The sequence below is a fragment of the Moschus berezovskii genome, chromosome 10 (assembly GCF_049115385.1).
Source record: "Moschus berezovskii isolate FMDL1 chromosome 10, NW_MosBer_1.0, whole genome shotgun sequence".
Classification (NCBI taxonomy): Eukaryota; Metazoa; Chordata; class Mammalia; order Artiodactyla; family Moschidae; genus Moschus; species Moschus berezovskii.
In genome coordinates, this window is record NC_142469.1 from 44,571,580 (window position 1) to 44,594,315 (window position 22,736).

The following is a 22,736-nucleotide window of genomic DNA, read 5'->3' on the forward strand; positions in this document are numbered from 1 at the left end:
ACTCATTTTTACAATATTTATTCTTCCAGTCCACGAACACGGTATATTTCTCCATCTATTAGTGTCCTCTTTGATTACTTTCACTAGTGTTTTATAGTTTTCTATGTACAAGTCTTTTGTTTCCTTAGGTAGATATATTCCTAAGTATTTAATTGTTTTCGTTGCAACAGTGAATGGAATAGTTTCCTTAATTTCTCTTTCTATTTTCTCATTATTAGTGCAAGGGATTTCTGTGTGTTGATTTTATATCCTGCAACTTTACTGTAATCATTGATTAGCTCTAGTAATTTTCTGGTAGAGTCTCTAGGGTTTTCTGTGTAGAGGATCATGTCATCAGCGAACAGTGAAAGCTTTACTTCTTCTTTTCCAATTTGTATTCCTTTTATGTCTTTTTCTGCTCTGATTGCTGTGGCCAAAACTTCCAGAACTATGTTGAATAGTAGTGGTGAGAGTGGGCACCCTTGTCTTGTTCCTGACTTTAGGGGAAATGCTTTCAGTTTTTCGCCATTGAGGATAATGTTTGCTGTGGGTTTGTCATATATAGCTTTTATTATGTTGAGGTATGTCCCTTCAATTCCCACTTTCTGGAGGGTTTTTATCAAAAATGGATGTTGAATTTTGTCGAAGGCTTTCTCTGCATCTATTGAGATAATCATATGATTTTTATTTTTCAGTTTGTTAATGTGGTGTATTACATTGATTGATTTGACCCTGGGGTTCTTCATTTCTTCCTTTTCTAGTTGCTTTAGATGTAGAGTTAGGTTATTTAGTTGACTTTTTTCTTGTTTCTTGAGGTGTGCCTGTATTGCTATGAACTTCCCCCTTAGCACTGCTTTTACAGTGTCCCAGAGGTTTTGGGTTGTTGTGTTTTCATTTTCATTCATTTCTATGCATATTTTGATTTCTCTTTTGATTTCTTCTATGATTTGTTCATTATTCAGCAGCGTGTTGTTCAGTCTCCATATGTTGACACTTTTAATAGTTATTCTCCTGTAATTGAGATCTAATCTTACTGCATTGTGATCAGAAAAGATGCTTGGAATGATTTCAATTTTTTTGAATTTACCTAGGCTAGATTTATGTCCCAGGATGTGATCTATCCTGGAAAAGGTTCCGTGTGCGCTTGAGAAAAAGGTGAAATTCATTGTTTTGGGGTGAAATGTCCTATAGATATCTATTAGGTCTAACTGTTCTATTATATCATTCACATAACAATAATAGGGAACATTCAAAAAGTAGGGATATTTTCTTTCTTTGTATCCACGTTACCTGAAAATAGCTAATATCTAGAATCCCAAATTATTTAGTAAGGTTTTGAAGCAACATAGCTTTTGTTAATTTGAGAAAGACATTCTTAAGAGAATCTTGTGTGGAACTCTTTGGAGTATAGCAGAAATGCCTCGTGGAGAAGGCAATGGCAACCCACTCCAGTACTCTTGCCTGGAAAATCCCACAGACGGAGGAGCCTGGCGGGCTGCAGTCCATGGGGTCGCTAAGAGTCGGACACGACTGAGCGACTTCACTTTCACTTTTCACTTTCATTCATTGGAGAAGGAAATGGCAACCCACTCCTGTGTTTTTGCCTGGAAAATCCCAGGGACGGGGGAGCCTGTTGGGGTAACATCTGTGGGGTCGCACAGAGTCCGACACGACTGAAGCGACTTAGCAGCAGCAGCAGAAATGCCTTGAAACTGAAGTCGAATCTTCCTCTTAACTAGGCCACTAAAGAGATGTTGAAAAAACCTGAGTCTGTAGTACCAGCTACTTGGGCTTCTTTTATGAGGGAGAAGCCACTAATGCTCACACCACTGGTTTTAGGGTGTTTCCTCACAGCTGAGCCTAATCCTTAGGGGAGTGAGGGTAGACTAGTTTATCTGAGGGACTGTTCATCTATATGGTGTGGGGTAGAGCTAATGGAAGGAAATAAATAAAAAGTCTGTATCTTGTCAAGATCAGGCGATGCTATGGCAGAGCTACAAGTTTTACAGTAATAAAAGACATACTGTTGCCAAAAAGACATTGACTCTCATTCATTTTTACACATTTCTCTTTGTATTAACTTTTGAGTCTTATTTTATCTTGTTTCTGTGACAGTTATTCTGTATTAGAGCTGTTACAGCTCTGCCAAGAATTCCTTATGTGGTGGTTGCTTTTTAGGAGATTGTTCTTGAGAAAGGGTGGTGAGTAAAGCACTGAGCCGTCCCTTGCTGCTGGAGAGCTAGATGGAGGTGCATCTATTTTGATGTAGTGACTGCAGCTTTGAGTGGGACTTCGGATCCTTCAGGGTAGGAAAGTGCAGTAAACTGGGGGTGGTGGTGCCTTAGTTGTATCCGAGTCCCTCTGTTTTCATAGATATGTTTTTTCAGATATTCTGGGCTTTCACACCATTCCTTCTCCTTAAGCAACTATTCTGTTTTGCTGGAAGCTCTTGCATTCATTTAATAAATGTCTATTAAACACATATGTTTTGTGCTGGATCCTGGGGATTTTATGATCATTGAAACACAGCATCAGGTCCCAAAGAGTTTGCAGTCAGATGGGAGAGTCAGATAAAGAAACAGGTGTTAATAGTACAAAATAAAAACTGAGGAATTAAGAATTAAGGAAGCCAGTATTAATTAAAAAAAAAAAGAGAATGGTTAAATGGAAAGAGCATTGGTTTTACATTTTGTTGATCTGATTTTAAATCCTGATTCACTTACCTAATAGGTATGTTATTTTACTAAAGTTAACCTTTGTGACACTTGCAAGATTGTTCTGAGTTTTAGAAACAAATGCATGTAAAGCACTTGATGTCCAGTGCCTGCTGAATAAATCATTTCTGCTTTTTTCCTAAATCATACACCACAGTTTTAGAAAGATCATGTCTCTGGCCCCTACTCCACAGGAGATATGAAAAGAGGATATTTTAAATGCTTAAATGAACTTTGTAAACATCCTGCCTATGAGGAAACTATTAGAAATGAAATTTTATAATTATTTCTTATAAAATATATCTAAATTTCCATTATTAATATATTGATTAAAATTAGTGTCTTAAGAGCTTAACAGTATTACTTGTAAAATATGCTGCTGCTGCTGCTGCTGCTGCTAAGTCACTTCAGTCGTGTCCAACTCTGTGTGACCCCATAGACGGAAGCCCACCAGGCTCCCCCATCCCTGGGATTCTCCAGGCAAGAACACTGGAGTGGGTTGCCATTTCCTTCTCCAATGTGTGCAAGTGAAAAGTGAAAGTGAAGTCGCTCAGTCGTGTCCGACCGTTAGCGACCCCACGGACTGCAGCCTACCAGGCTCCTCTATCCATGGGATTTTCCAGGCAAGAGTACTGGAGTGGCTTGCCATTGCCTTCTCCGGTAAAATATGCTAGTAATTCTGTAATCACTGGTCTTAGAATTTATTTGTCAACTTAAAAAGGGAATACAATTCTGTCTCCTCACCTCCCTGGAGCACTCTGTGGTTTAGCATGTCAGTTACTTTTAACCAAACTGTGGTTTATATCCAGAAGCTGTAATGGTTATAACCTTTTTTCATGAAATGTTCAAAAAACATTAAAATAGATCATCAGTAAATTGATAAATATATTTTTAAAGACTCATTCATTATTACAATGAGTCTTTTCTATTTAAAGAATTAAAAACTACACTATTTTCATGCTGCATGGTGACTCAGACAGTTAAGACTCATCTGCAATGCTAGGAGATCCAGGTTCGATCCCTGGGTCAGGAAGATCCCCTGGATAAGGAAATGGCAACCCACTCCAGTATTTTTGCTTGGAAAATTCCATGGACAGAGAAAACTGGCTAGTTATAGTCCGTGGGGCCACAAAGAATCTGATATGACTGAGCGACTAACACTTTCACTTTCATTGTATTGTATTTAGAATGAAACAATAAAGAATTCTCTTTTAAATGAAAGAGTTTTCTTACTTCTTTGAAATTATTAACATAAAATTAGAAATTGAAATTGGTCTAACAGCAACACAATTTGTAATTCTTCGAAAATGTCCAAGTTAGTAGCTCAGATCTGAATACTGTACTGAGGAGGGCATAGATCTTACTCCATTATGTGACCTTTGTGGTTTTGCTACACTTTATAACTATTCCAGATTTACTTGTTAATTCTGTTACAGCTGTCCCTTAAAAATAAGACAAGCTGATATTATTCACTAGAAGAAGTATAAATACAAGATAACAACAGAACAGGAAACTCTTTTCTGTGTATTTTATGTAAATCGCTCTAAATTATAAATAGGAAATAGTGATCAAACAAGAACTTTTCTGAAGAAAGAAAAAGCCAGGAAACAAGAGTGGGAGAGGAGGTGGGGGAGAAGCCTTGGCATAGTGTTGGCAGGGCAGAACGGTGACAGTGACTGAATGGGAAAATGGGTGTGTTCCTCCGTCACTGCTGTTTCCCTCTGTGTTTGTATCAGACAAATGGCACATGCCCCAGGGGAACAGGGACAGCGTTCTGAGGACAGGAACCGCTCTCAAAGAGCCCTGCCAGATTCCTGAGAGTAATAGTGCGTCTGCTTTTTGTTACTTAACCTTATCATGGATACATTACTGTTTCAGTAGCACTTTCTTTAGTGGGTTCTCACTCAGGTTACCTTCTTTATCATGGCTGTATGGGATTGTCTATTGGCAGATTAGCACCATTTACCCTTTCTGCAAGTTGCCTAATGTAATGACTTCCTGGAAAGTGTGCATGCTTGTCTTTTCTGCTCATTGTGTCTTCCCTGTCCCACTTCACCAAATGTGCAATTTAGATATCCAGAAGTCCATTACAGACAATTGATCTGTAGGGACTGTCTTTTGTTCTTGTCTGTTTTGATTTTTTTCCCCTAACCACAGAATTTCATTTTTGCCCTTCCCAACTACCCCCTCTCCATAGCAAAATTCCGCCTTCTAGAATGTGAAGATAGACATTAACTGATTTATTCAGTAAACTTTAAGTGAATTTTTGTAAGCTTCATAACACTGTGTTTTGTGGTATTATAGGGCAGTTTGGTGAAGTACATAAAAGTAGTTAGATTGTGAAGATGAAGTATTCCAACATATTTTCACCAAAACTACTATTTAAATCATATTCTAATGCTTATATTTATAAGATGCTTTTAAATGTTCTTTTGTGAGATATAGTCAATACAGGTGGCTTTATCTATGGGTTAGTTTCTTCAGCCCTTCCCTCAGATAAGCTGGGCTGTCATTAGACCATTTAAATGACTTGTATTATGAGCTTTGTAATGTTAAGGTTTTAAAATGCATCTCCAGTCTAAACTTTACAATGTGTTACATTTTAGGTCAGAAGACATGTCTTCATCTGCATGGCATCTTTCCTTACCTCTATGTGCCATATGATGGTTATGGACAGCAGCCAGAAAGCTATCTGTCTCAGATGGCATTCAGTATCGACAGAGCACTTAATGTGGCTTTAGGCAATCCATCTTCCACTGCTCAGCACGTGTTCAAGGTGTCATTAGTATCGGGAATGTAAGTATATGATAACATCTTTTAAAATTTCTATTTCTTTGTATTTATATTGTTATTCCAGTTAAAACATATCCAATTCAGATATACTCTGTTCATTTTTCCTTTAATTCTAATCTAATGGAACTCGGATGAAATTTCTTATTATAACCTTTTAAAATAAAATCAATTTTTATTGCAATGAAAGATAAATGGTTAACAGTGATTTTTATTTTAACTTTTTCCACTTCTCTGCTTCCTAGAACTGTAGAAATTCATCATTTCTACATTCCTGTAGAAATTCATGCAATTCATTCATCAGCTATTTATTGAGTACCTTTTATGTGCCAGGCACTCTGCTAGGTGCTTGGGATATACTTGTGAACAAAACAAAGATCCTTGTCCCTGTGGAAGTTACATTGTAGTAATGCAAAACCAATGGAAAATAACCAATGAATATGACATGAAATAAATTTATTGACTTATTACATGATACTTCAGTCAGTCAGTCAGTCAGTTCAGTCACTCAGTCGTGTCCAACTCTTTGCAACCCCTACTTAGTGCTATACAATAAAATATGTAGAACAGGATAAGAAGGATCATTAGTGTGGGTTAGAGAAGTAGACTGGTGGCAGTTTTGCAGAGGGTAATCGGGGAAGGTGTCATTGACATGGTAAATGACATGTGAGCAAAGACTTGAAGGTGAGGGGTAGGAACAAAATGGAGACCAGGTGGCAGGAGCAGAGGGAAAGAAGAGTGGACAAAATGAGATTAGCTACATATAAGAGGATGGAGATCATGCTGGCCAGTAGATCACAATAATCAGTTTTGTCGGGTTTGACACCATGAGAATGCACTGTCAGAACCTCAAATACAAGGAACATAATTGAACAATAGCCCCAGTTACTGCACTGAAATCCATTTATCATCCCATGTAAGCTGAAGCCATTTTTCATAGGCTTCTCCCACCCAGTGGCTAAGCACAGTAAGAATACTAAGACAGGCCTGTTTGTGGGAGACGCTTGGGGACCTTCAGACAGCCTTTCTGAACTTTCACTAGAATCACATTGCAGTAGAAGACACTTCCACTCATCTTCCCTCTCTCCTTCACTTAGATTAGACCTGTATCTAAGTCTGGTGACTTTCCCACTCTCTCGTGAGGTCTTCCTCATATTCTTTCACAGGTGTTTCCACTAATTTCTTGCTCATTTTGACTTGAATATCTTGAAGAACTTCAGACTAACACACGTGAGAACTTAGTAAAAATACATTCTTTGCTCTGATCCCAGACCTGATGAATCATATACTCTAGTTGTGGGGCTCAGAAATTTGTGAGCCTTTCTACTGATTCTGATGCGTATTCAAGTTTGAGAACCATTGAAGTAGGCTATTCTAAGGACTTTGGTTTCTATTCTGAGCTATTACATGATTTTGAGCAGCCATGGTCTAACTTTGAAAGGGTTACTTTAGCCTGTGTAAAGAATCACAGGAGTTGAATAGGGAGACTATTCGGACTGTTGCATTAGTCTGGGTGAGAAAATATGAACGCTTGAACAAGGGTAGTAGCAGGGGAGTAGTGACAACTGGTCAGCTTCTAGATCTCTTCTGAGAGTTGAATCCTAGAGATTTGTTCTCTGATTGGATGAGGTTTGTGAGAAGAATCAAGGATGACTACGAAACTTTGAGCTGGTACAGACAGAGCAGGCTGGCAGGAAAGTTTGGAGCTCATACTGGAACATGTAAGTTGAATATATCTCTATGGAATCCTTCTTAAATCTACCTACTTCCACCTGAATCCAGGTTTTCCTCTGGACTACCAGGGTCCTTTTAATTGAATTTTCTTCTGTTCTTATCTCACCCCAGAGCTACAGAAGTACTCTTCTTATAATTTAAATTGGGTCCTTTTAAAATCATTTAAAATCCTTGAGTGGCTTCATATTGTTTATAGAATAAAATTTAAGCTTCTAACCACAGCCTATGTGATCTGACGCCTGACGTCTGCCTAGCCTGACGCCTGTTTCTGTTCCATCCAGAAACACTGGACATCTTACATTTTCTCTGATATACTGAGCTCTTGCCCACCTTTGTACATGCAGTTTTCTTTCCTTGAGTTCTCTGCCCTTCTCCAGTACTTCAGATCCTTCACCTCTCCAGAGAAGTTTTCTGACTTCCCTTCTTAAAATAGGTTGATGTTTTTGTTTTGTATCTTCAGCCCATTCTTTGTTTCCATTTGTACTTAACTATTGTGATTGTTTAGTCACTAAGTTGTATCCTACTCTTTTGTGATCCCATGACTGTAGCCCTCCAGGCTTCTCTGCCCATGGGGTTTTCCGGGCAAGAACACTGGAGTGGGTTGCCATTTCCTTCTCCAGGGAGTACCTACTGTAGTTTCCAGTTATTTTAATTTTTTCTTTATTAGTTCTTATGTTTTTCTCGCACCAGCATGTAAGTTTCATGAGAAAAAAGACCAGTTTATCTGTCCATCATTATATCCCTTACTCTTTGTATGGTGTTGAGCACTTTGTAGAGGAGGCTCAGTAACTATTTGATAGAATAAATCAATCAGGTGAAAGTTCACACCCATCCTATGATAGCAACAATTGGGTTAAAGGTAATCATCAGCTTCATATTCTACATTTTTTATGTTTAATGATTTCTGAGGACTTTCCTATACATATTCTCATTTCAAAGTTGAATCTCCAAACAACCTGGTGGAACAAATGATGAGTCACCAACCTTTTTGTATTTTTGATGGGCATTTGTTAAAAGCATAGCCATATTTTTAAGAGCAGTTGATAGAAATCTGGAAACCTGGAGGCAAAGATGAGCTATTTAGTCTAATTTATGACTGCCATTGTCTTTTTTCTCCTGTTCTAATATTTTGTGTGTTTTCTTTATATAGGTCCCCTTTTCCCTTACCACGCATTGTAGCTTCTAGGAGTCCTTTACTTTAATATTGCATACTTATTTAAGGTAGACAAAGTTGCATCTAGCTCTCTAATTAAAATTTATACAAACTTAATTCTAGCCTTTCTAGACTGTGCATTATCCGAAGCTAGGTTAAGAGAGAGGAAGGACCATTGACCTTAGGTTCATTTCAGGGGTTCCCTGCCACTTAGCTGCCATGATTCTAGAAAATAGTCTATAAAAAGATTCTTAGTCCATCTAAATTAAGTTTTTTAAACTATCATTTTCCATCTCATTATTATATTAAAAAACTTAACTCCAATTATCAGTATAATTATACTTTTTAAGTATAAACATATCTACCTTAGACTCTGCTCCATTCTACTTTCTTCCAGAGAGTCTCCCTGAAATTTTGAAAATTTCAAATTTTGAAAATTTCAAAATTTTGAAAATTTTGAGAAATTCTTTTGGCAAAATCAAGTAAAGTCAACAGTAGCAAGTAAGGATTGCAGTAGGAAGTAAGGATTACAGGTTAAATTATACAGAGACTTTCTTGGCTAGAAGAAGCAGGAAACTGAGTTTATTGAATGTCCAGGCTATATTTTGAGGCGGAATACATAGAAAAGCAGAATCCTAGATTTACAAATAATTTTTGAAATTTGATAGGCTTATATTCAGCTTTTGAAATTTATAAGATTCTAACTGTAAAAACCTAAAAATCTTTAGCAAAAACAAGGATAACATGGACCACACTAGTGCAGATTTAACTCTCTTCATTTCCGTTTACCTGGCTAAAAATCTTTAGACAAAGAGCTATGTTTATGTGTATGAAAAATACCAAAGCAGGAGGAATAAAGAATTGAATTTTGCCAGTGAAAGAGAATGAGATAATTCATATAATGTATCTTTCACCCTTCATAGCAACAAAAATGGGGTGGACAGGAAGTGTGTTACTATTTTTTTTTTGAAGTGGGGGTAAAGGGTCAGGGATAGGGAATGAGGGTCAGTGCAGGCCTTTCTGAGGAGGTGAGTTTAAGCAGAGGCCCGACTGCAGATTGAAAGTAAGCCATGCTTACTTTCAGGGCAGAACTTTCCAGGCAGAGAGAATGGCAAGTTACTTGAAAGTGGATCAAGTTAGAAGGGTTGAAATGTTTGGAATGGCTGGAGGAAAAAGGGTGAGTGGGTATGAGATAAGATTGGAGTGAGTGGTAAGAATGAGACAAAGAACTTTTAAGACTTTTTCTTTATAATAGAAATTGCTTTACAGAAAATGTACAGATGATCCTGACCTAAAGGCTTAGAATAGCTTACTTTTTAAAAGTTATTTAAATATGCCTCAAATGAGTGTGTTGGCAACTTACCTCTATACTTGAGGCCTACTACACTGTCAGACATGACAGAGAGAAAATGGTATTCTCGTGAGGGTAAGTTCTATCTAGTGCCCATCATAAGGGGAAAAATATATATATATTTTTTTAATGAAAAGAAACTGAGTTTAGCCACCTAAAGATTTAACCAACTACTTATTTATAGACAAACTCTAGACAAATACTTTTTATTTGCCTATAAATTCAGACCCATTGGAGGGACTGATGCCAAAGCTGAAACTGCAATACTTTGGCCACCTCATGCGACGAGTTGACTCACTGGAAAAGACTCTGATGCTGGGAAAGGTTGGGGGCGGGAGGAGAAGGGGACGACGGAGAATGAGATGGCTGGATGGCATCACCGACTCTGTGGACATGAGTTTGAGTGTACTCCGGGAATTGGTGATGGACAGGGAGGCCTGGCGTGCTGTGATTCATGGGGTTGCGGAGAGTCGGACACGACTGAGCGACTGAACTGAACTGATTTACATATTGTTTCTGATTATATAATCTTTGAAAATGGTAGTCTATTTATTAGAGTTTCAGATTCTCCTGAAATAATATAACATGATAACTCAATTTATTCCTTCTTGCATTGAGGACTTGTGTCTCCTTCTATCATACAGATTTTTGCTTCTCTCTTTCCCCACTGCTGCTGACTGATACCCTGAATTGAACCCAGCCTTAATATAAATAGGTTATTAGTAAGGCCATGATCTTTTCAATCTCTTAAATTCTGTCTGCACAGTTTTCACAGTTTCATTTGATTTGGGTGTGTGTTTTACACACACACACACATATGCACATATGTATAACAGGTAAATTGTCTCTCCTTAGTGAATGTGTAAAATTAATTTTGATGTTCAGATTAATAATAGAGACAAGGAGAAGAGATACCAACGCAATTTGTATCTTTTGTCAGTTAAATAATTTTGTTGATAAAGAGCTTTAGTTTCTGACGGAAAAAAATGGGGGAAAGTGTCAGAAGGAACGTCTCTTTTTCACATGCATGACCTGAGTAGAGCCACTTTTTAATGGAGCCATAATGGTTGAAATTAAAGTATAAATAGTTTGCTATTCCTTTTTATCCCCAGGTTTTTTAAAGTGGTATTTTTAAACTTTTTAAAAGAAGTAACAAGATTTCATGTGTCATGAAATATGATATTGTGGTAGGTTTAATTAAAAAGTCTTGGAGGGTTTTTGTTTTGTTTTTTTGGGGGGAGGTGGTTGATAATGTTCAATATAAGTAATTAGGCCAGCTGAGTCCAATTAGGGCAATAAGTTGCATTATTTCATCTCTGAAAGTAAATTGAAGTATCTATTTCTTGTATTTCAGGCCTTTTTATGGTTATCATGAGAAGGAAAGACACTTTATGAAGATCTATCTTTACAATCCTGCAATGGTGAAAAGGTAAAAAGATAAGTGAAATAAAAATGTGAACAACTATCACTTAAGTATTTTAATAATAAAAAGAAAAATCTAGAAGAAAGGCCTGTATAGTTCGTAGCATTATTAAAGAGTCCAAAATATGAACATTTATGTGTGAAGAGAGAGAGATCCATAGCTTGGAGTCTAGGAAGGATATTTTCAGGGTAAGGGACCTTGTTTTATATCCCTTAACTGATTCTTTTCTGCCTTAAATTTAGAGAGTTTGTAGAAGTTGATAGAGAGATGATTGACTGCCTTGTATAATCCTAGTACCCTGCTAGCCAGACCATATGTTCAATACCAAGAGAAATTTGTTCTTTAGTTTCAAAGCAAGGAGAAATGTGTGAGAGTGAGGCCATTATGGGAAAGCTTTCTACTGTGAAAGGTTTCTACTTAACCCCTTTTCAGTATGATTTTTTTTTCTGATGAGATAGGTGATGATATTAACATTTTTCCATATTGTTTAATGAAATATATTACCATTTAGAAGATTTATATAACTTAGTAAATGTATATTTTCCAAATGACAAGGGCAAGACATTAGAAAATTATGCATGGGTAAAAATAAAGTGTTAGATAGACCAATAGATTTTAATGTAACAGAGTACAAAAAGTTCATTGATATGGTTTCTGCATTGTTGCTAAACTTTAAGAAACCACCATCCCCATTGCATGTCCGTATAATAATAACAAAGATCAACATTTACCTGAAAAGGCTATTCAGGTACTTTTCCTGTTTTCAATTATGTATCTCTGTGTGGCTGATTTTTCTTTATATGTTTCAATGAAACAGTATTACAGAATAGATTGAGCTGAGCAGACATAAGAATCCAGCTGTCTTCTATTAAAACAGATTTGCAAAGATGTAAAATAATTCCTTTTTCTCACTAAATTGTTTTTGTTTTGAAAAATACAGATTTTTAAAATAAAACAATGTTATTTACGTTAACATATCTTGGGTTTATTGTTATTTTTAAATCAGTAAATGAGTCTCTTAAAATTTTCTGTTTTAACTTGATTTGGTAAATATCAGTAGATATAAACCACATTAAAAAAAGCTTTTTGATGCTAGCAGTAATTTTTAAGAATGAAAAGAGTCCTGGGGCTAAAAAACTTGAGAACTGTTGGAATAAAGCTCTCTTAAATTTCTGTCAGAGTTCTTAAAATCTATTTACAACTGTTCTCTACTTTTCACTGCCTATTAGATCAGAAGAGATTTACCCCTACCTTTAAAGCTCACAGTCCACTCCCCTTGACCCTTTCCTTTTATCTATCAGTTATCCCCTCTCCCTTTCCACACCATTTAAACAACAGTAAGACCTAATTTTACACATACACTGGAGAAGGAAATGGCAACCCACTCCAGCATTCTTGCCTGGAGAATCCCAGGGACGGGGGAGCCTGGTGGGCTTCCGTCTATGGGGTCACACAGAGTCGGACACGACTGAAGTGACTTAGCAGTAGCAGCAGCAAGACCTAATTTTACACATACACACATTCATACTCAAAGACATTCATACTCACAGCTGTTCTCCTGGAAGAATTTAGCTATACTTTGTGTGTCCAGTATCTTATCTCCCGTTTGCTCTCTAACTTAACTCCAATTCTGCTCTCCAATTCAGCCGTTCCACTCAAATTGCTTTTCTTAATTAACGACCTCAGTGTTGTTAAATCCAAGTAACACCTCTTACCTTTTGACCTCATGTCCATCAGTGCTTACACTACCTTAAAATAAGGTTGCTTTGATGTAAACGTTTTTCTAGTTTTCCTCATACCTGTCTGGTCATTCATATTTATGCCATTTTGTTGGTTCCTCTTTTAACACACGTATGGTTGGTCCTTGGACTTTTGTCTTGGGCATTTATCTTTTTCTCTATATATCACTTTACAGTCTTATATACTTGCATGGTTTTTGTTTTAATCTATATGCATTTGGCTTCCAAATATATATCAATAGCTTGAATTTTCCTTCAGAGCTCCTGATCAGTGTATCAGACCATCTGCTGGATAAATAGAATAGCACTATAGTTAAGAGGGGTTAAGTCAGAAAAAATTGGAGTTGAATTTTAGCTCTTCCACTTTTTATTTGTGTGATTTTGGGTAAGTTTTTGATCTAAGACTCAACTTCTCTGTTTATAAAATGGAGATAATAGTAGTTACCATAGTTTTGTAATATTACTTGAGACTAAGCATTTAGAGCACCTAAGTTTAGACACCAATTGTGCCTAATACACAGTGCCTCAAAATATGTTTGCTGTCTCTCATCTATTAATTATCCTTAACCTCATCCTTATTACTCATTTCTAATATTTTCATAGAAATCTACCTGAACATTCCAATATACTTGCAGTTTGTCTGAAACCAGTCAACTCCAGTTTGTCTAAAACCAAGTTTGTCTTTATTCCTTCTCCAAATAAAAATCCACAAATAAACCTATTTTCTTCCAATCCGTTCTGTTTCAATAAATGCAGCACCACCAACTTGCTGCTTAACCTAGGCATTACCCTCAACTTATAGTCTGTCTCACCCTCCGCATCTAATCAGTCATTAAGGCCTGACCGTTTTATTCCTCATATGCTTCCTGAATCAATACATTTCCTTGATCCTTGTCAAAGCCTCCATCATCTTAGTTTTTCCACAGTACCCTCTCACTTCCTGTCTCTAATGTTTTGCTTTCTTTAGCTAACCTGGTCATTTCGATCTTCCTGTTGTCTTCACTTGACGGGCAAATTCTACTAACTGCCTCTTCAAATACTTTAGTAGGCTCTGCGTGATCTGACTTCTCCTTACCTCTTACTCTCCCACCGCCGCCACCATGGCCTCTGTCACTAAGCCTCACTCAGTGGGTTTAGTTCCTGAATAACCACGTTTTCTTGTGACCCTTTACATGTGCAGTTTTATTTGGGTGAAATGCTTCTTCTCGCCTGAGAAAAAGTATTTCTAGTTCATCGTTCTGCTTAGAGACTTCTCTCCAAGAAGGCTATGCAGAATCTACAGTATGTTTGTTGTCCCTTATGGATGTTTTATATACTTCCCCCGCATAGCACTTCATGTTATTTCCGTTCCGTTCCGTCGCTCAGTCGTGTCCGACTCTTTGCGACCCCTTGGACTGTAGCCTACCAGGCTTCTCCGTCCATGGGATTCTCCAGGCAAGAATACTGGAGTGGGTTACCGTTTCCTTCGCCAGGGGATCTTCCCGACCCAGGGATCGAACCCGGGTCTCCCGCATTGGAGGCAGACGCTTTAACCTCTGAGCCACCAGGGAAGCCCTTGTTATTTAGAATTGCCTATTATTTGTACCCCTCAATATGAAGGACAGATTACTCAGAGAAGACAAATACCAAAAGTGGTAACATCTCTGTGGTGGATCGAGTCATATGTCCTCTTTAGAATTGTTGTATAATCTTTTCAAAATTTTTTTCTGGATTTTTAAAAGAAAAATATGATATCTTAAAAGCCTTTTTTTGGACATGTTAGCTTTTTCAGTATAGTTAGCATTAAATTGGTTTTAGAAGTCAAAATATTCTTCATTTGAGACATTTTTTCTCATTTTTCTTTCAGAGCTTGCAGCTTACTTTAAAACTTGATTTAAACTTTCCGTTGCCAAAAAAAAATAAATTTTGAGTAAAATTGAAATGAAAATTTTGTGTTAGAGTAATATGTTTTGTTCTGTATATTTGTATAACCATTATTTCACTTAACATTTTAGTAAACATAATTTTATGGTATAACTTTTTTTTTCTAATTTAGGATATGTGAACTTTTGCAAAGTGGAGCCATAATGAATAAATTTTATCAGCCTCATGAAGCGCATATTCCCTACCTCCTACAGCTCTTCATTGACTACAATTTGTATGGAATGAATTTAATAAATCTGGCTGCTGTCAAGTTCCGAAAAGCAAGGAGGAAAAGTAAGGTTAATTTCACAAGTTCAAATTAAAACTTTGAAACAAGTATTATGTAATTGATGATTTATAAAATAATATGTATTTAAAAGTAAGTGCTGAGTGGATAAGGAATAGAAATAAATATGCAGAAATATCTTAGAGTTCATCAGGAGAATAATCTCAATTTTTTTTGGTAACACCTTTATTCCTTACAATTCTCTCATTTAAAATGGACAGCTCTGGTTTTTAATATATTCACCAAAGTCAAATTTAGAACATTTTTCAGCACCTCTAAAGGAAGCCCCATAGTCTTTAGCAGTCTCGCGCAGTCCTCCCATGCCTTCACCTCTTAGCAGCGGTTAATCTCCCTTCTGTCTCTGTGTCTGCCCATTCTGCACATCTCTTTTAAATGGAATCATATGTTTGTTTGTTTCACTTAGCCTAATGTTTTCAGGGTTCATCCATGTCGTAGCATGTATCAGTATATCATTCCTTTTTATGGCCAGCTAATACTCTGTTGTGTGAATATACTACATTGTTTACTGATTCATCAGTGACAGACGTCTGGGTTTCCTTCTTTTGCCTATTATGAACAATGCTGCTGTGAACATTCATGTACAAATATTCATAATGCCACGTGTTTTCATTTCTCTTGGGCATATACCTAGGAATAGAATTTCTGGTTAAAATAGTCTAGCATCTTTTGCATTTTATTCTGCCTGGATTCCTTCTCTTCTACTTAAGATCAAGTAAAACCAGCATTTTTCCTGCAATTCTATTGTCCTTTCTGTTATGATTTTTTTTCTTTTCTTTCATTGCCAAACTTTTAAAACCAAAAGTTCGCATTTTTTTCTCTTGTTGTTTACCAGCTGTTCTTTTTTGGCTTAACTCCTTGCACTTCTTCTGCCATACCCAAACTGTGCTCTGAAAAGTAACCAGGGAGGATTTTTTTCCTCCCTGGTTAATAGGATCAACCTTCTCACAAAAACCAATTTAAGAGCTAGGTAAGGTTTTTTTGGAGAAGGAAATGGCAACCCACTCCAGTGTTCTTGCCTGGAGAATCCCAGGGACGGGGGAGCCTGGTGGGCTTCCATCTAGGGGGTCACACAGAGTCGGACACGACTGAAGTGACTTAGCAGCAAGGTTTTTTTGTTTTTTGGTTTTTTTAATCTTAAATGTATCACAAAAAAGATTAGAAACAATAAAGAAGTACTGGCCAAAAGAGGAAATAGAGTGCTGAAAACAGCCTTTGCCTGAGGGGTTTTACTAATCCTGGCTGCCTCCATTGAGACAGTCTTACTAGGTGAGGGAACTAGAAACAGCAGTTCAGGACCTACTGGACATTTTGGAATCCTCTACAGAGGGAGGTAGGGTTTCAAAGAGACTTGCCCAAAGTAGGAAGTGGAACCACTTTGAGACATTTCAACCCAGTTTGAGTCTCCTGGGACTAAAAAAGACTGCCAAATCTACAACTTTTCCTTAGGTGGTGGAATCATTGGATATCCATATACCAGAAAATAAAAATAAGAACCCAGGACTTCCCTGGCAGTACAGTGGATAGGAATCCACCTTCCGGTGCAGGGAACACAGGTTTGATCCATGGTCCAGGAAGATTCCACATACCACGGAGCAGCTAGGCCTGCGAGCCACAGCTCCTGAAGCCCACATGCCCTAGAGCCTGTGCTCTGCAACAAGAGAAGCCACTGCAATGAGAAGCCCATGCACCACAATGAAGAGTAGCCCTCGCTCACTGCAACTAGAGAAAGCTGGCACAGCAAAGAAGACCCAAGGCAACCAAAAGTAAATAAAAAAACAGACAAACAGATAATAAAAATATAAAAAGAGCTCAGACACATCCCACACCCTATGTAAAAATTAAAATGGATCACAGACTTAAATGTAAAATTATCAGACCTCTAGAAGAAAACAATGAGAAAATCTGCCTAACAATTTGATTTTGTCAAAGTTAAAAACTTTCTATAAAAAGTAATATTAGAAAAGTGAAAAGGTAAGTCACAGACTGGGAGAGAATATTTTCAAATTATACATCTGATAAAATACTTATATCTAGAATATATAAAGTGTTAGTCACTCAGTCTTGTCCGACTCTTCAACCCCATGGACTGTAGCCCACAAGGCCTCTCTGTCCATGGGATTCTCCAGGCAAGAATACTGGAGTGGGTTGGCATTTCCTTCTCCAAGAATATATAAAGAACTCTTAAAACTCAGTAATAGGAAAACAAATAGCCCCATTAAAAATGGCCAAAAGATGTGAAAAGAAATTTCGACAAAGAGGTTATAAGGATGGCAAATATAGGAAAAGATGATTCTCAACATTATATATCATTAAGGGAAATACATATTAAAACTACAAAGAACTACTGTTACACATTATTAGAATTAATATCCAAAAAACTAGCAATAAACAAATGCTGGTAAGATTGGGAATGTCATCTCTCATTCATTGCTTGTGGGAAGGCAAAATAGTGCAGTCACTTTGGAAGACAGTTCGCCAATTTCTTGTAATGTAAAATACAGACTCACTATAGGACCAAGCAGTTACACTTCTATATGTTTACCCAGTGATTTAAAACCTACGTCCACCCAAATGTTATGTGGCAGCCTGGATGGGAGGGGAATTCGGGGGAGAATGCATACATGTATCTGTATGGCTGAGTCCCTTCACTGTTCACCTGAAGCTGTCACAACATTGTTTGTCAACTGGCTATACCCCAGTGCAAAAAGGAAAAGAACTTATGTCCACCCAAAAACCTGTATGCAGATGTTTATAACGGCTTTATTTCATAATTGCTAAAAATCTAAAGTAACCAAGGTGCCCACTCAGTGGGGGCCATGGATAAACTGTTATATACCAATTCAGTGGAATACTGTTTATCAGTGAAACACATTACGATATTGATTCCTACAGCATTGATGAAAGTTGAATTCATTTACTAAGTGAAAGCGAGACCTAAAGTTGCTCAGTCATGTCCGACTCTGTGAACCCATGGAGACCAGGCTCCTCCGTCCATGGGATTTTCTAGGCAAGAGTACTTTAGTGGGTTGCCATTTCCTTCTCCAGGGAATCTTCCCAACCCAGGGATCGAACCTGGGTCTCCTCCATTGCAGACAGCTTTTACCATCTTAGCAACCAGGGACATATACAAATTGTATGGTTTTATTCATATAACGTTCTGGTAAAGGTGAAACTATAGAAATGGAAAATATATTAGTGGTTTCCAGGAATTGGAGAAGAGTAGAATATTGATTACAAAACAAATATATAGGGGAACTTTTCAGATGAATTATTCTGCATGTTACTTGCATGGTGGTATGATTTTCTACAGTCATCAAATCCATACCAAGCATTGATGGTCAACCGTCCCTGTCATTGGATATAATATTATTTGAATATCATGTCCCCTCTCTTATGATGTGATCATCATGGTATTCTTCATAAAAAAAACCTCATTGTGGCATTCTTCACGAAAACTCATAATGACAATCTAGTCATAAGAAAAACATCGACAAACCTGGATTGGAGGACATTCTGTAGGTTAGCTAAGCAGTAATCATGACTGTTGAGGTCATGAAAATGAGGAAAGACTGAGAAATAGAGCAGAGGAGACTCGGAACACATGATAACTAACTACAGTGAAGTGTCTTACTTTAGATCCCTGAAACAGAAAATGGACAGTAGTGGGTAAACTGGTGAAGTATAAGTAAAGTGCATGGTAGTTAATAGGAATGTCCCTGGGTCAGTTTCTTTGATAGATGTACTGTGGAAATGTAAAATGTTAACAGTGGGAAGGATGTGATAAGCAGTATTCAGAAACCGTACTATCCTTGTAATGTTTCTGTGTCTAAAATTCTTCCAAAGTAAAAAGGTTATTGGGGGAACAACAGGTTGGTTATCAGTGTCAAATATAGCTGGGAGTACAAGAAGGATTGAGGAATGGAAAATGTTTTAGAGAAAGTGCAGTTCAGTTCAGTTCCGTTCAGTCGCTCAGTCGTGTCCGACTCTCCGCGACCCCATGAATCACAGCACGCCAGGCCTCCCTGTCCATCACCAACTCCCGGAGTTCACTCAAACTCATGTCCACAGAGTTGGTGATGCCATCCAGCCATCTCATTCTCGGTTGTCCCCGTCTCCTCCCGCCCCCAACCTTTCCCAGCATCAGAGTCTTTTCCAGTGAGTCAACTCGTCGCATGAGGTGACCAAAGTATTGCAGTTTCAGCTTCAGCATCAGTCCTTCCAATGAATATTCAGGACTGATTTCCTTTAGGATGGACTGGTTGGATCTCCTTGCAGTCCAAGGGACTCTCAAGAGTCTTCTCCAACACCACAGTTCAAAAGCATCAATTCTTCGGCGATCAGCCTTCTTCACAGTCGAACTCTCACATCCAGAGAATGTGCAGGAGGTATTTATAGGAAAAGGATGTCCTTTTTACAAAAGTTTGTTTCCAATAGGTGAAAAAGCATGAGAAGAGTCTTAATTAGCAAATATATGTAAGCCGTTTATTTTAGTTACAAAAGTTAGATGAGTATTGGAAGGTACGACTGGAAGGCAGAAATTTATGAAATTTCTTTGGGGAAAATTAAAAGAGAAATTTCCAGTATGATGAAATAAAATTTGTGTTTTATCATTATTAATAAACCTTCAGGTTTTTGTTTTGTTAAAAAAATAGATTTAAAGATTATACTGAAATGGAAAGAATAGGTGAATTATTTTTTGTATTGCATTTTATCATGTTATCTCAGATATATAATTAAATGGACAGTAAACTTCTGTTATATAACATATAAATATGTTATATATGCATAACTTAATATTTTAATCGTGTAAAACAAGATAATGTAGTCTATAATGTAGTCTTTTGAAAGTAAATTTATAAGTGAAAAATATATAGAAATTTTAATATTTTATACTGCAAGGAGATCCAACCAGTCCATTCTAAAGGAGATCAATCCTGGATGTTCATTGGAGGGACTGATGCTAAAGCTGAAACTCCAATACTTTGGCCACCTCATGCGACGAGTTGACTCACTGGAAAAGACTCTGATGCTGGGAAAGGTTGGGGGCGGGAGAAGAAGGGGACGGCGGAGAATGAGATGGCTGGATGGCATCACCGATTCTGTGGACATGGGTTTGGGTGTGCTCCGGGAGTTGGTGATGGACAGGGAGGCCTGGCGTGCTGTGATTCATGGGGTCGCGGAGAGTCGGACACGACTGTGCGACTGAAATGAACTGAACTGAACTGATGCATATACCATTTTGTCTTAGTATTCAGTTATATACTCAGTTGTCAAATGAAATGGAAATATTATTAAGGTGAAGGAAGTAGTATATAGAAGTACTTAGAGTAAATATTTTTTAGATCAGAGGCATTTTTTTTTTTACTATTCTCCATAGTGACTTTATATTACATTTTTAACATCCAGAGTTGAAAAGAATGACAAATTTATTTATAAAATAAAATAATACAAAAAGTGGAGATAAAGTGTGACTTTTAATACTATAATAGGTAACTTGGTAGTTAGTAAACATGTAGATTATTTATTCTTATAAATGTATTAGAAAATAATTATTTTGTAATTTACAACTTACAAAGTATTTCATATAAATACTCTTGTCCCATAACACCAAAGCCTTCAAAAACTTCTGAAGGTAGACAGAACCACTTACATGGTTTGATACCTGTTTTGTTAAAGCAGTAAAGATGGTGAGTCTAATTAATTACATAATTTTGTGATCAAGCTCACCAAATAAGTATTAAATTGTTGAAGAGGATTGCAAATTTAGTGTTTTTTCTTACACATTATTGTTAATCATATATCCTCCAATATAAAATGAGAAGTTAAAAAAATACTTTATGTTGGGATTCCTTCTTTGGTACTCATTCAAGCTTTGTTTATCTGAAAATTTAAATTCCTCATAAGAGATCACAAAAAGATTGCTAACATTTAGAGACCATTTCCAAAGCATGGCCCCTGGACTCTGTTTATTCATCTGGGATAACTAAGCAAAAGTGTAGTTCTCTCCAACTACTGGTCAAATTGTATTTGCATTTGCCCCAGCTTTCCACTCGCTGTTATTGCCATTACTTTTGGAATGCATTATGTGTTTTCTTTTTATTCAAGGATTAGTATGTTTTGAATTTTATCTGGAATCTGGTTTCCACTAGAATTTTAGTTGAGGCTCATCGAGAATACCCTAGGAATTTAGATTAAAGTTTACAAAAATTCTTAGTTTTTTTTTAAATGAAATTTTAAGCACATCTATTGCTATAGTGTGTTTAATTGTATCATACTTTTATTCTAGTATGAAAGTATTGTGGCCATTTGTCTATCATATCCGTATATTGCAGATACTTTTCTCCCCTCTCCATTTGGAAACCTTACTCTCCACTGTGCAAATGCATTCCAGTATGTTTATGAATTTTTAGGATACAGTTTTAGGAACTAGTCATGTGGGTTGTATACTAATTTACCTAAAGAGTAATTATATGTAAATTAAAAGTGGAACTTAACCTTTTTGCCTTTTTATTTCTAGATGATCCATTGCGTCCGACTGGGTCTTGCAAGGATCGGCTACCAGGAAAAAATTCCCTTACTGGTACTTTATTTCTGTGGGAAGAAGGCGAAATACCAAGGTTAGTTAATGTTGTAAAGGAAAAGAAAACTTATTTACATATGTCCTACTCTATTCAGAAATCAGTGGTTAGCATAATTTAATAATTGTTTCTTTGTAAGTTTATCAAAAAAGCAAATCTCAACATTAGTATGTTACATGGATCATAGATTTCAAAAATAAACTGTGAAAATAGGTTGAATATATACCTAGTTATTATCTAATTAATAAAAGGAATCTGGATGTAAGTTTTTATACTTCTCTCCAACATATGTCTTGTTTGTACATTCTAAATCGACGTCCTACAACTTGTCAAGTGGGCTTCCCTGGTGGCTCAGAGAGTAGAGAATCCACCTGCAATGCAGGAGACCTGGGTTCGATCCCTGGGTCAGGTAGATCCCCTGGAGAAAGGAATGGCTAAGCACTGCAGTATTCTTGTGTGGAGAATCCCGTGGACAGTGGAGCCTGGCGGGCTGCAGTCCATGGGGTTGCAAAAAGTCAGAGATGACTGAGTGACTAAGCACATACATACACAACTTGTCAAGTAAAAATCATATAATATAAAAGCAATTTAAAACCTAAACAGCAGGACTTCCCTGGTTGTCCAGTGATTAAGACTCCAAACTTCCACTGCAGAGGGGTTCCATTCCTGGTCAGGCAACTAAGATCCCATATGTTACATGGTACAGCAAATAAATATTTAAATCAGTAGGTAAACCAATCAATCCTAAATGGAAAATATTTTTAATAAAAATAACCCCTAAATATTTCTGAATATTTGTGAGGAAAAAAAGTGGGTTACTGTAATGTATATGAATAATACAGTTTGTGATTTCTTTTGACTAGTATTTATTAGACTCTTGGAGAAGGTAAGATATTCCAAAGGCTTAGATTTCCCTACTATAAAGTAGATATATAGTCAGTACCTGTCAAAATTATCATAATATCTTAATCTACATAGAAGTAGAGGATTTTTGTTTTATACCAAAAAGTTGTTGTCCAAGCTTTCTTGATTCTTTTGTTGATTATTTGGGTATTGATGGGGTGGT

At 36.9% G+C, this 22,736-nt stretch overlaps 1 protein-coding gene across 4 annotated transcripts in view; it reads left to right on the forward strand.

The window, feature by feature from the left end:
• Positions 1 to 22,736, forward strand: part of REV3L (REV3 like, DNA directed polymerase zeta catalytic subunit) — a 183,808-nt gene that overhangs the window by 58,916 nt on the left and 102,156 nt on the right. For all 4 annotated transcript variants that reach the window (XR_016038406.1, XM_088840621.1, XM_088840622.1 and 1 more), the window contains 4 exons: positions 5,300 to 5,489; positions 11,076 to 11,150; positions 14,919 to 15,079; positions 21,610 to 21,709. Coding sequence is in view for 3 of the 4 variants with exons in the window: in XM_088840621.1 (XP_088696747.1) it covers positions 5,300 to 5,489; positions 11,076 to 11,150; positions 14,919 to 15,079; positions 21,610 to 21,709 (526 nt within the window). In the remaining variant the exon portion in view is untranslated. The remainder of the gene's footprint in view (positions 1 to 5,299; positions 5,490 to 11,075; positions 11,151 to 14,918; positions 15,080 to 21,609; positions 21,710 to 22,736) is intronic.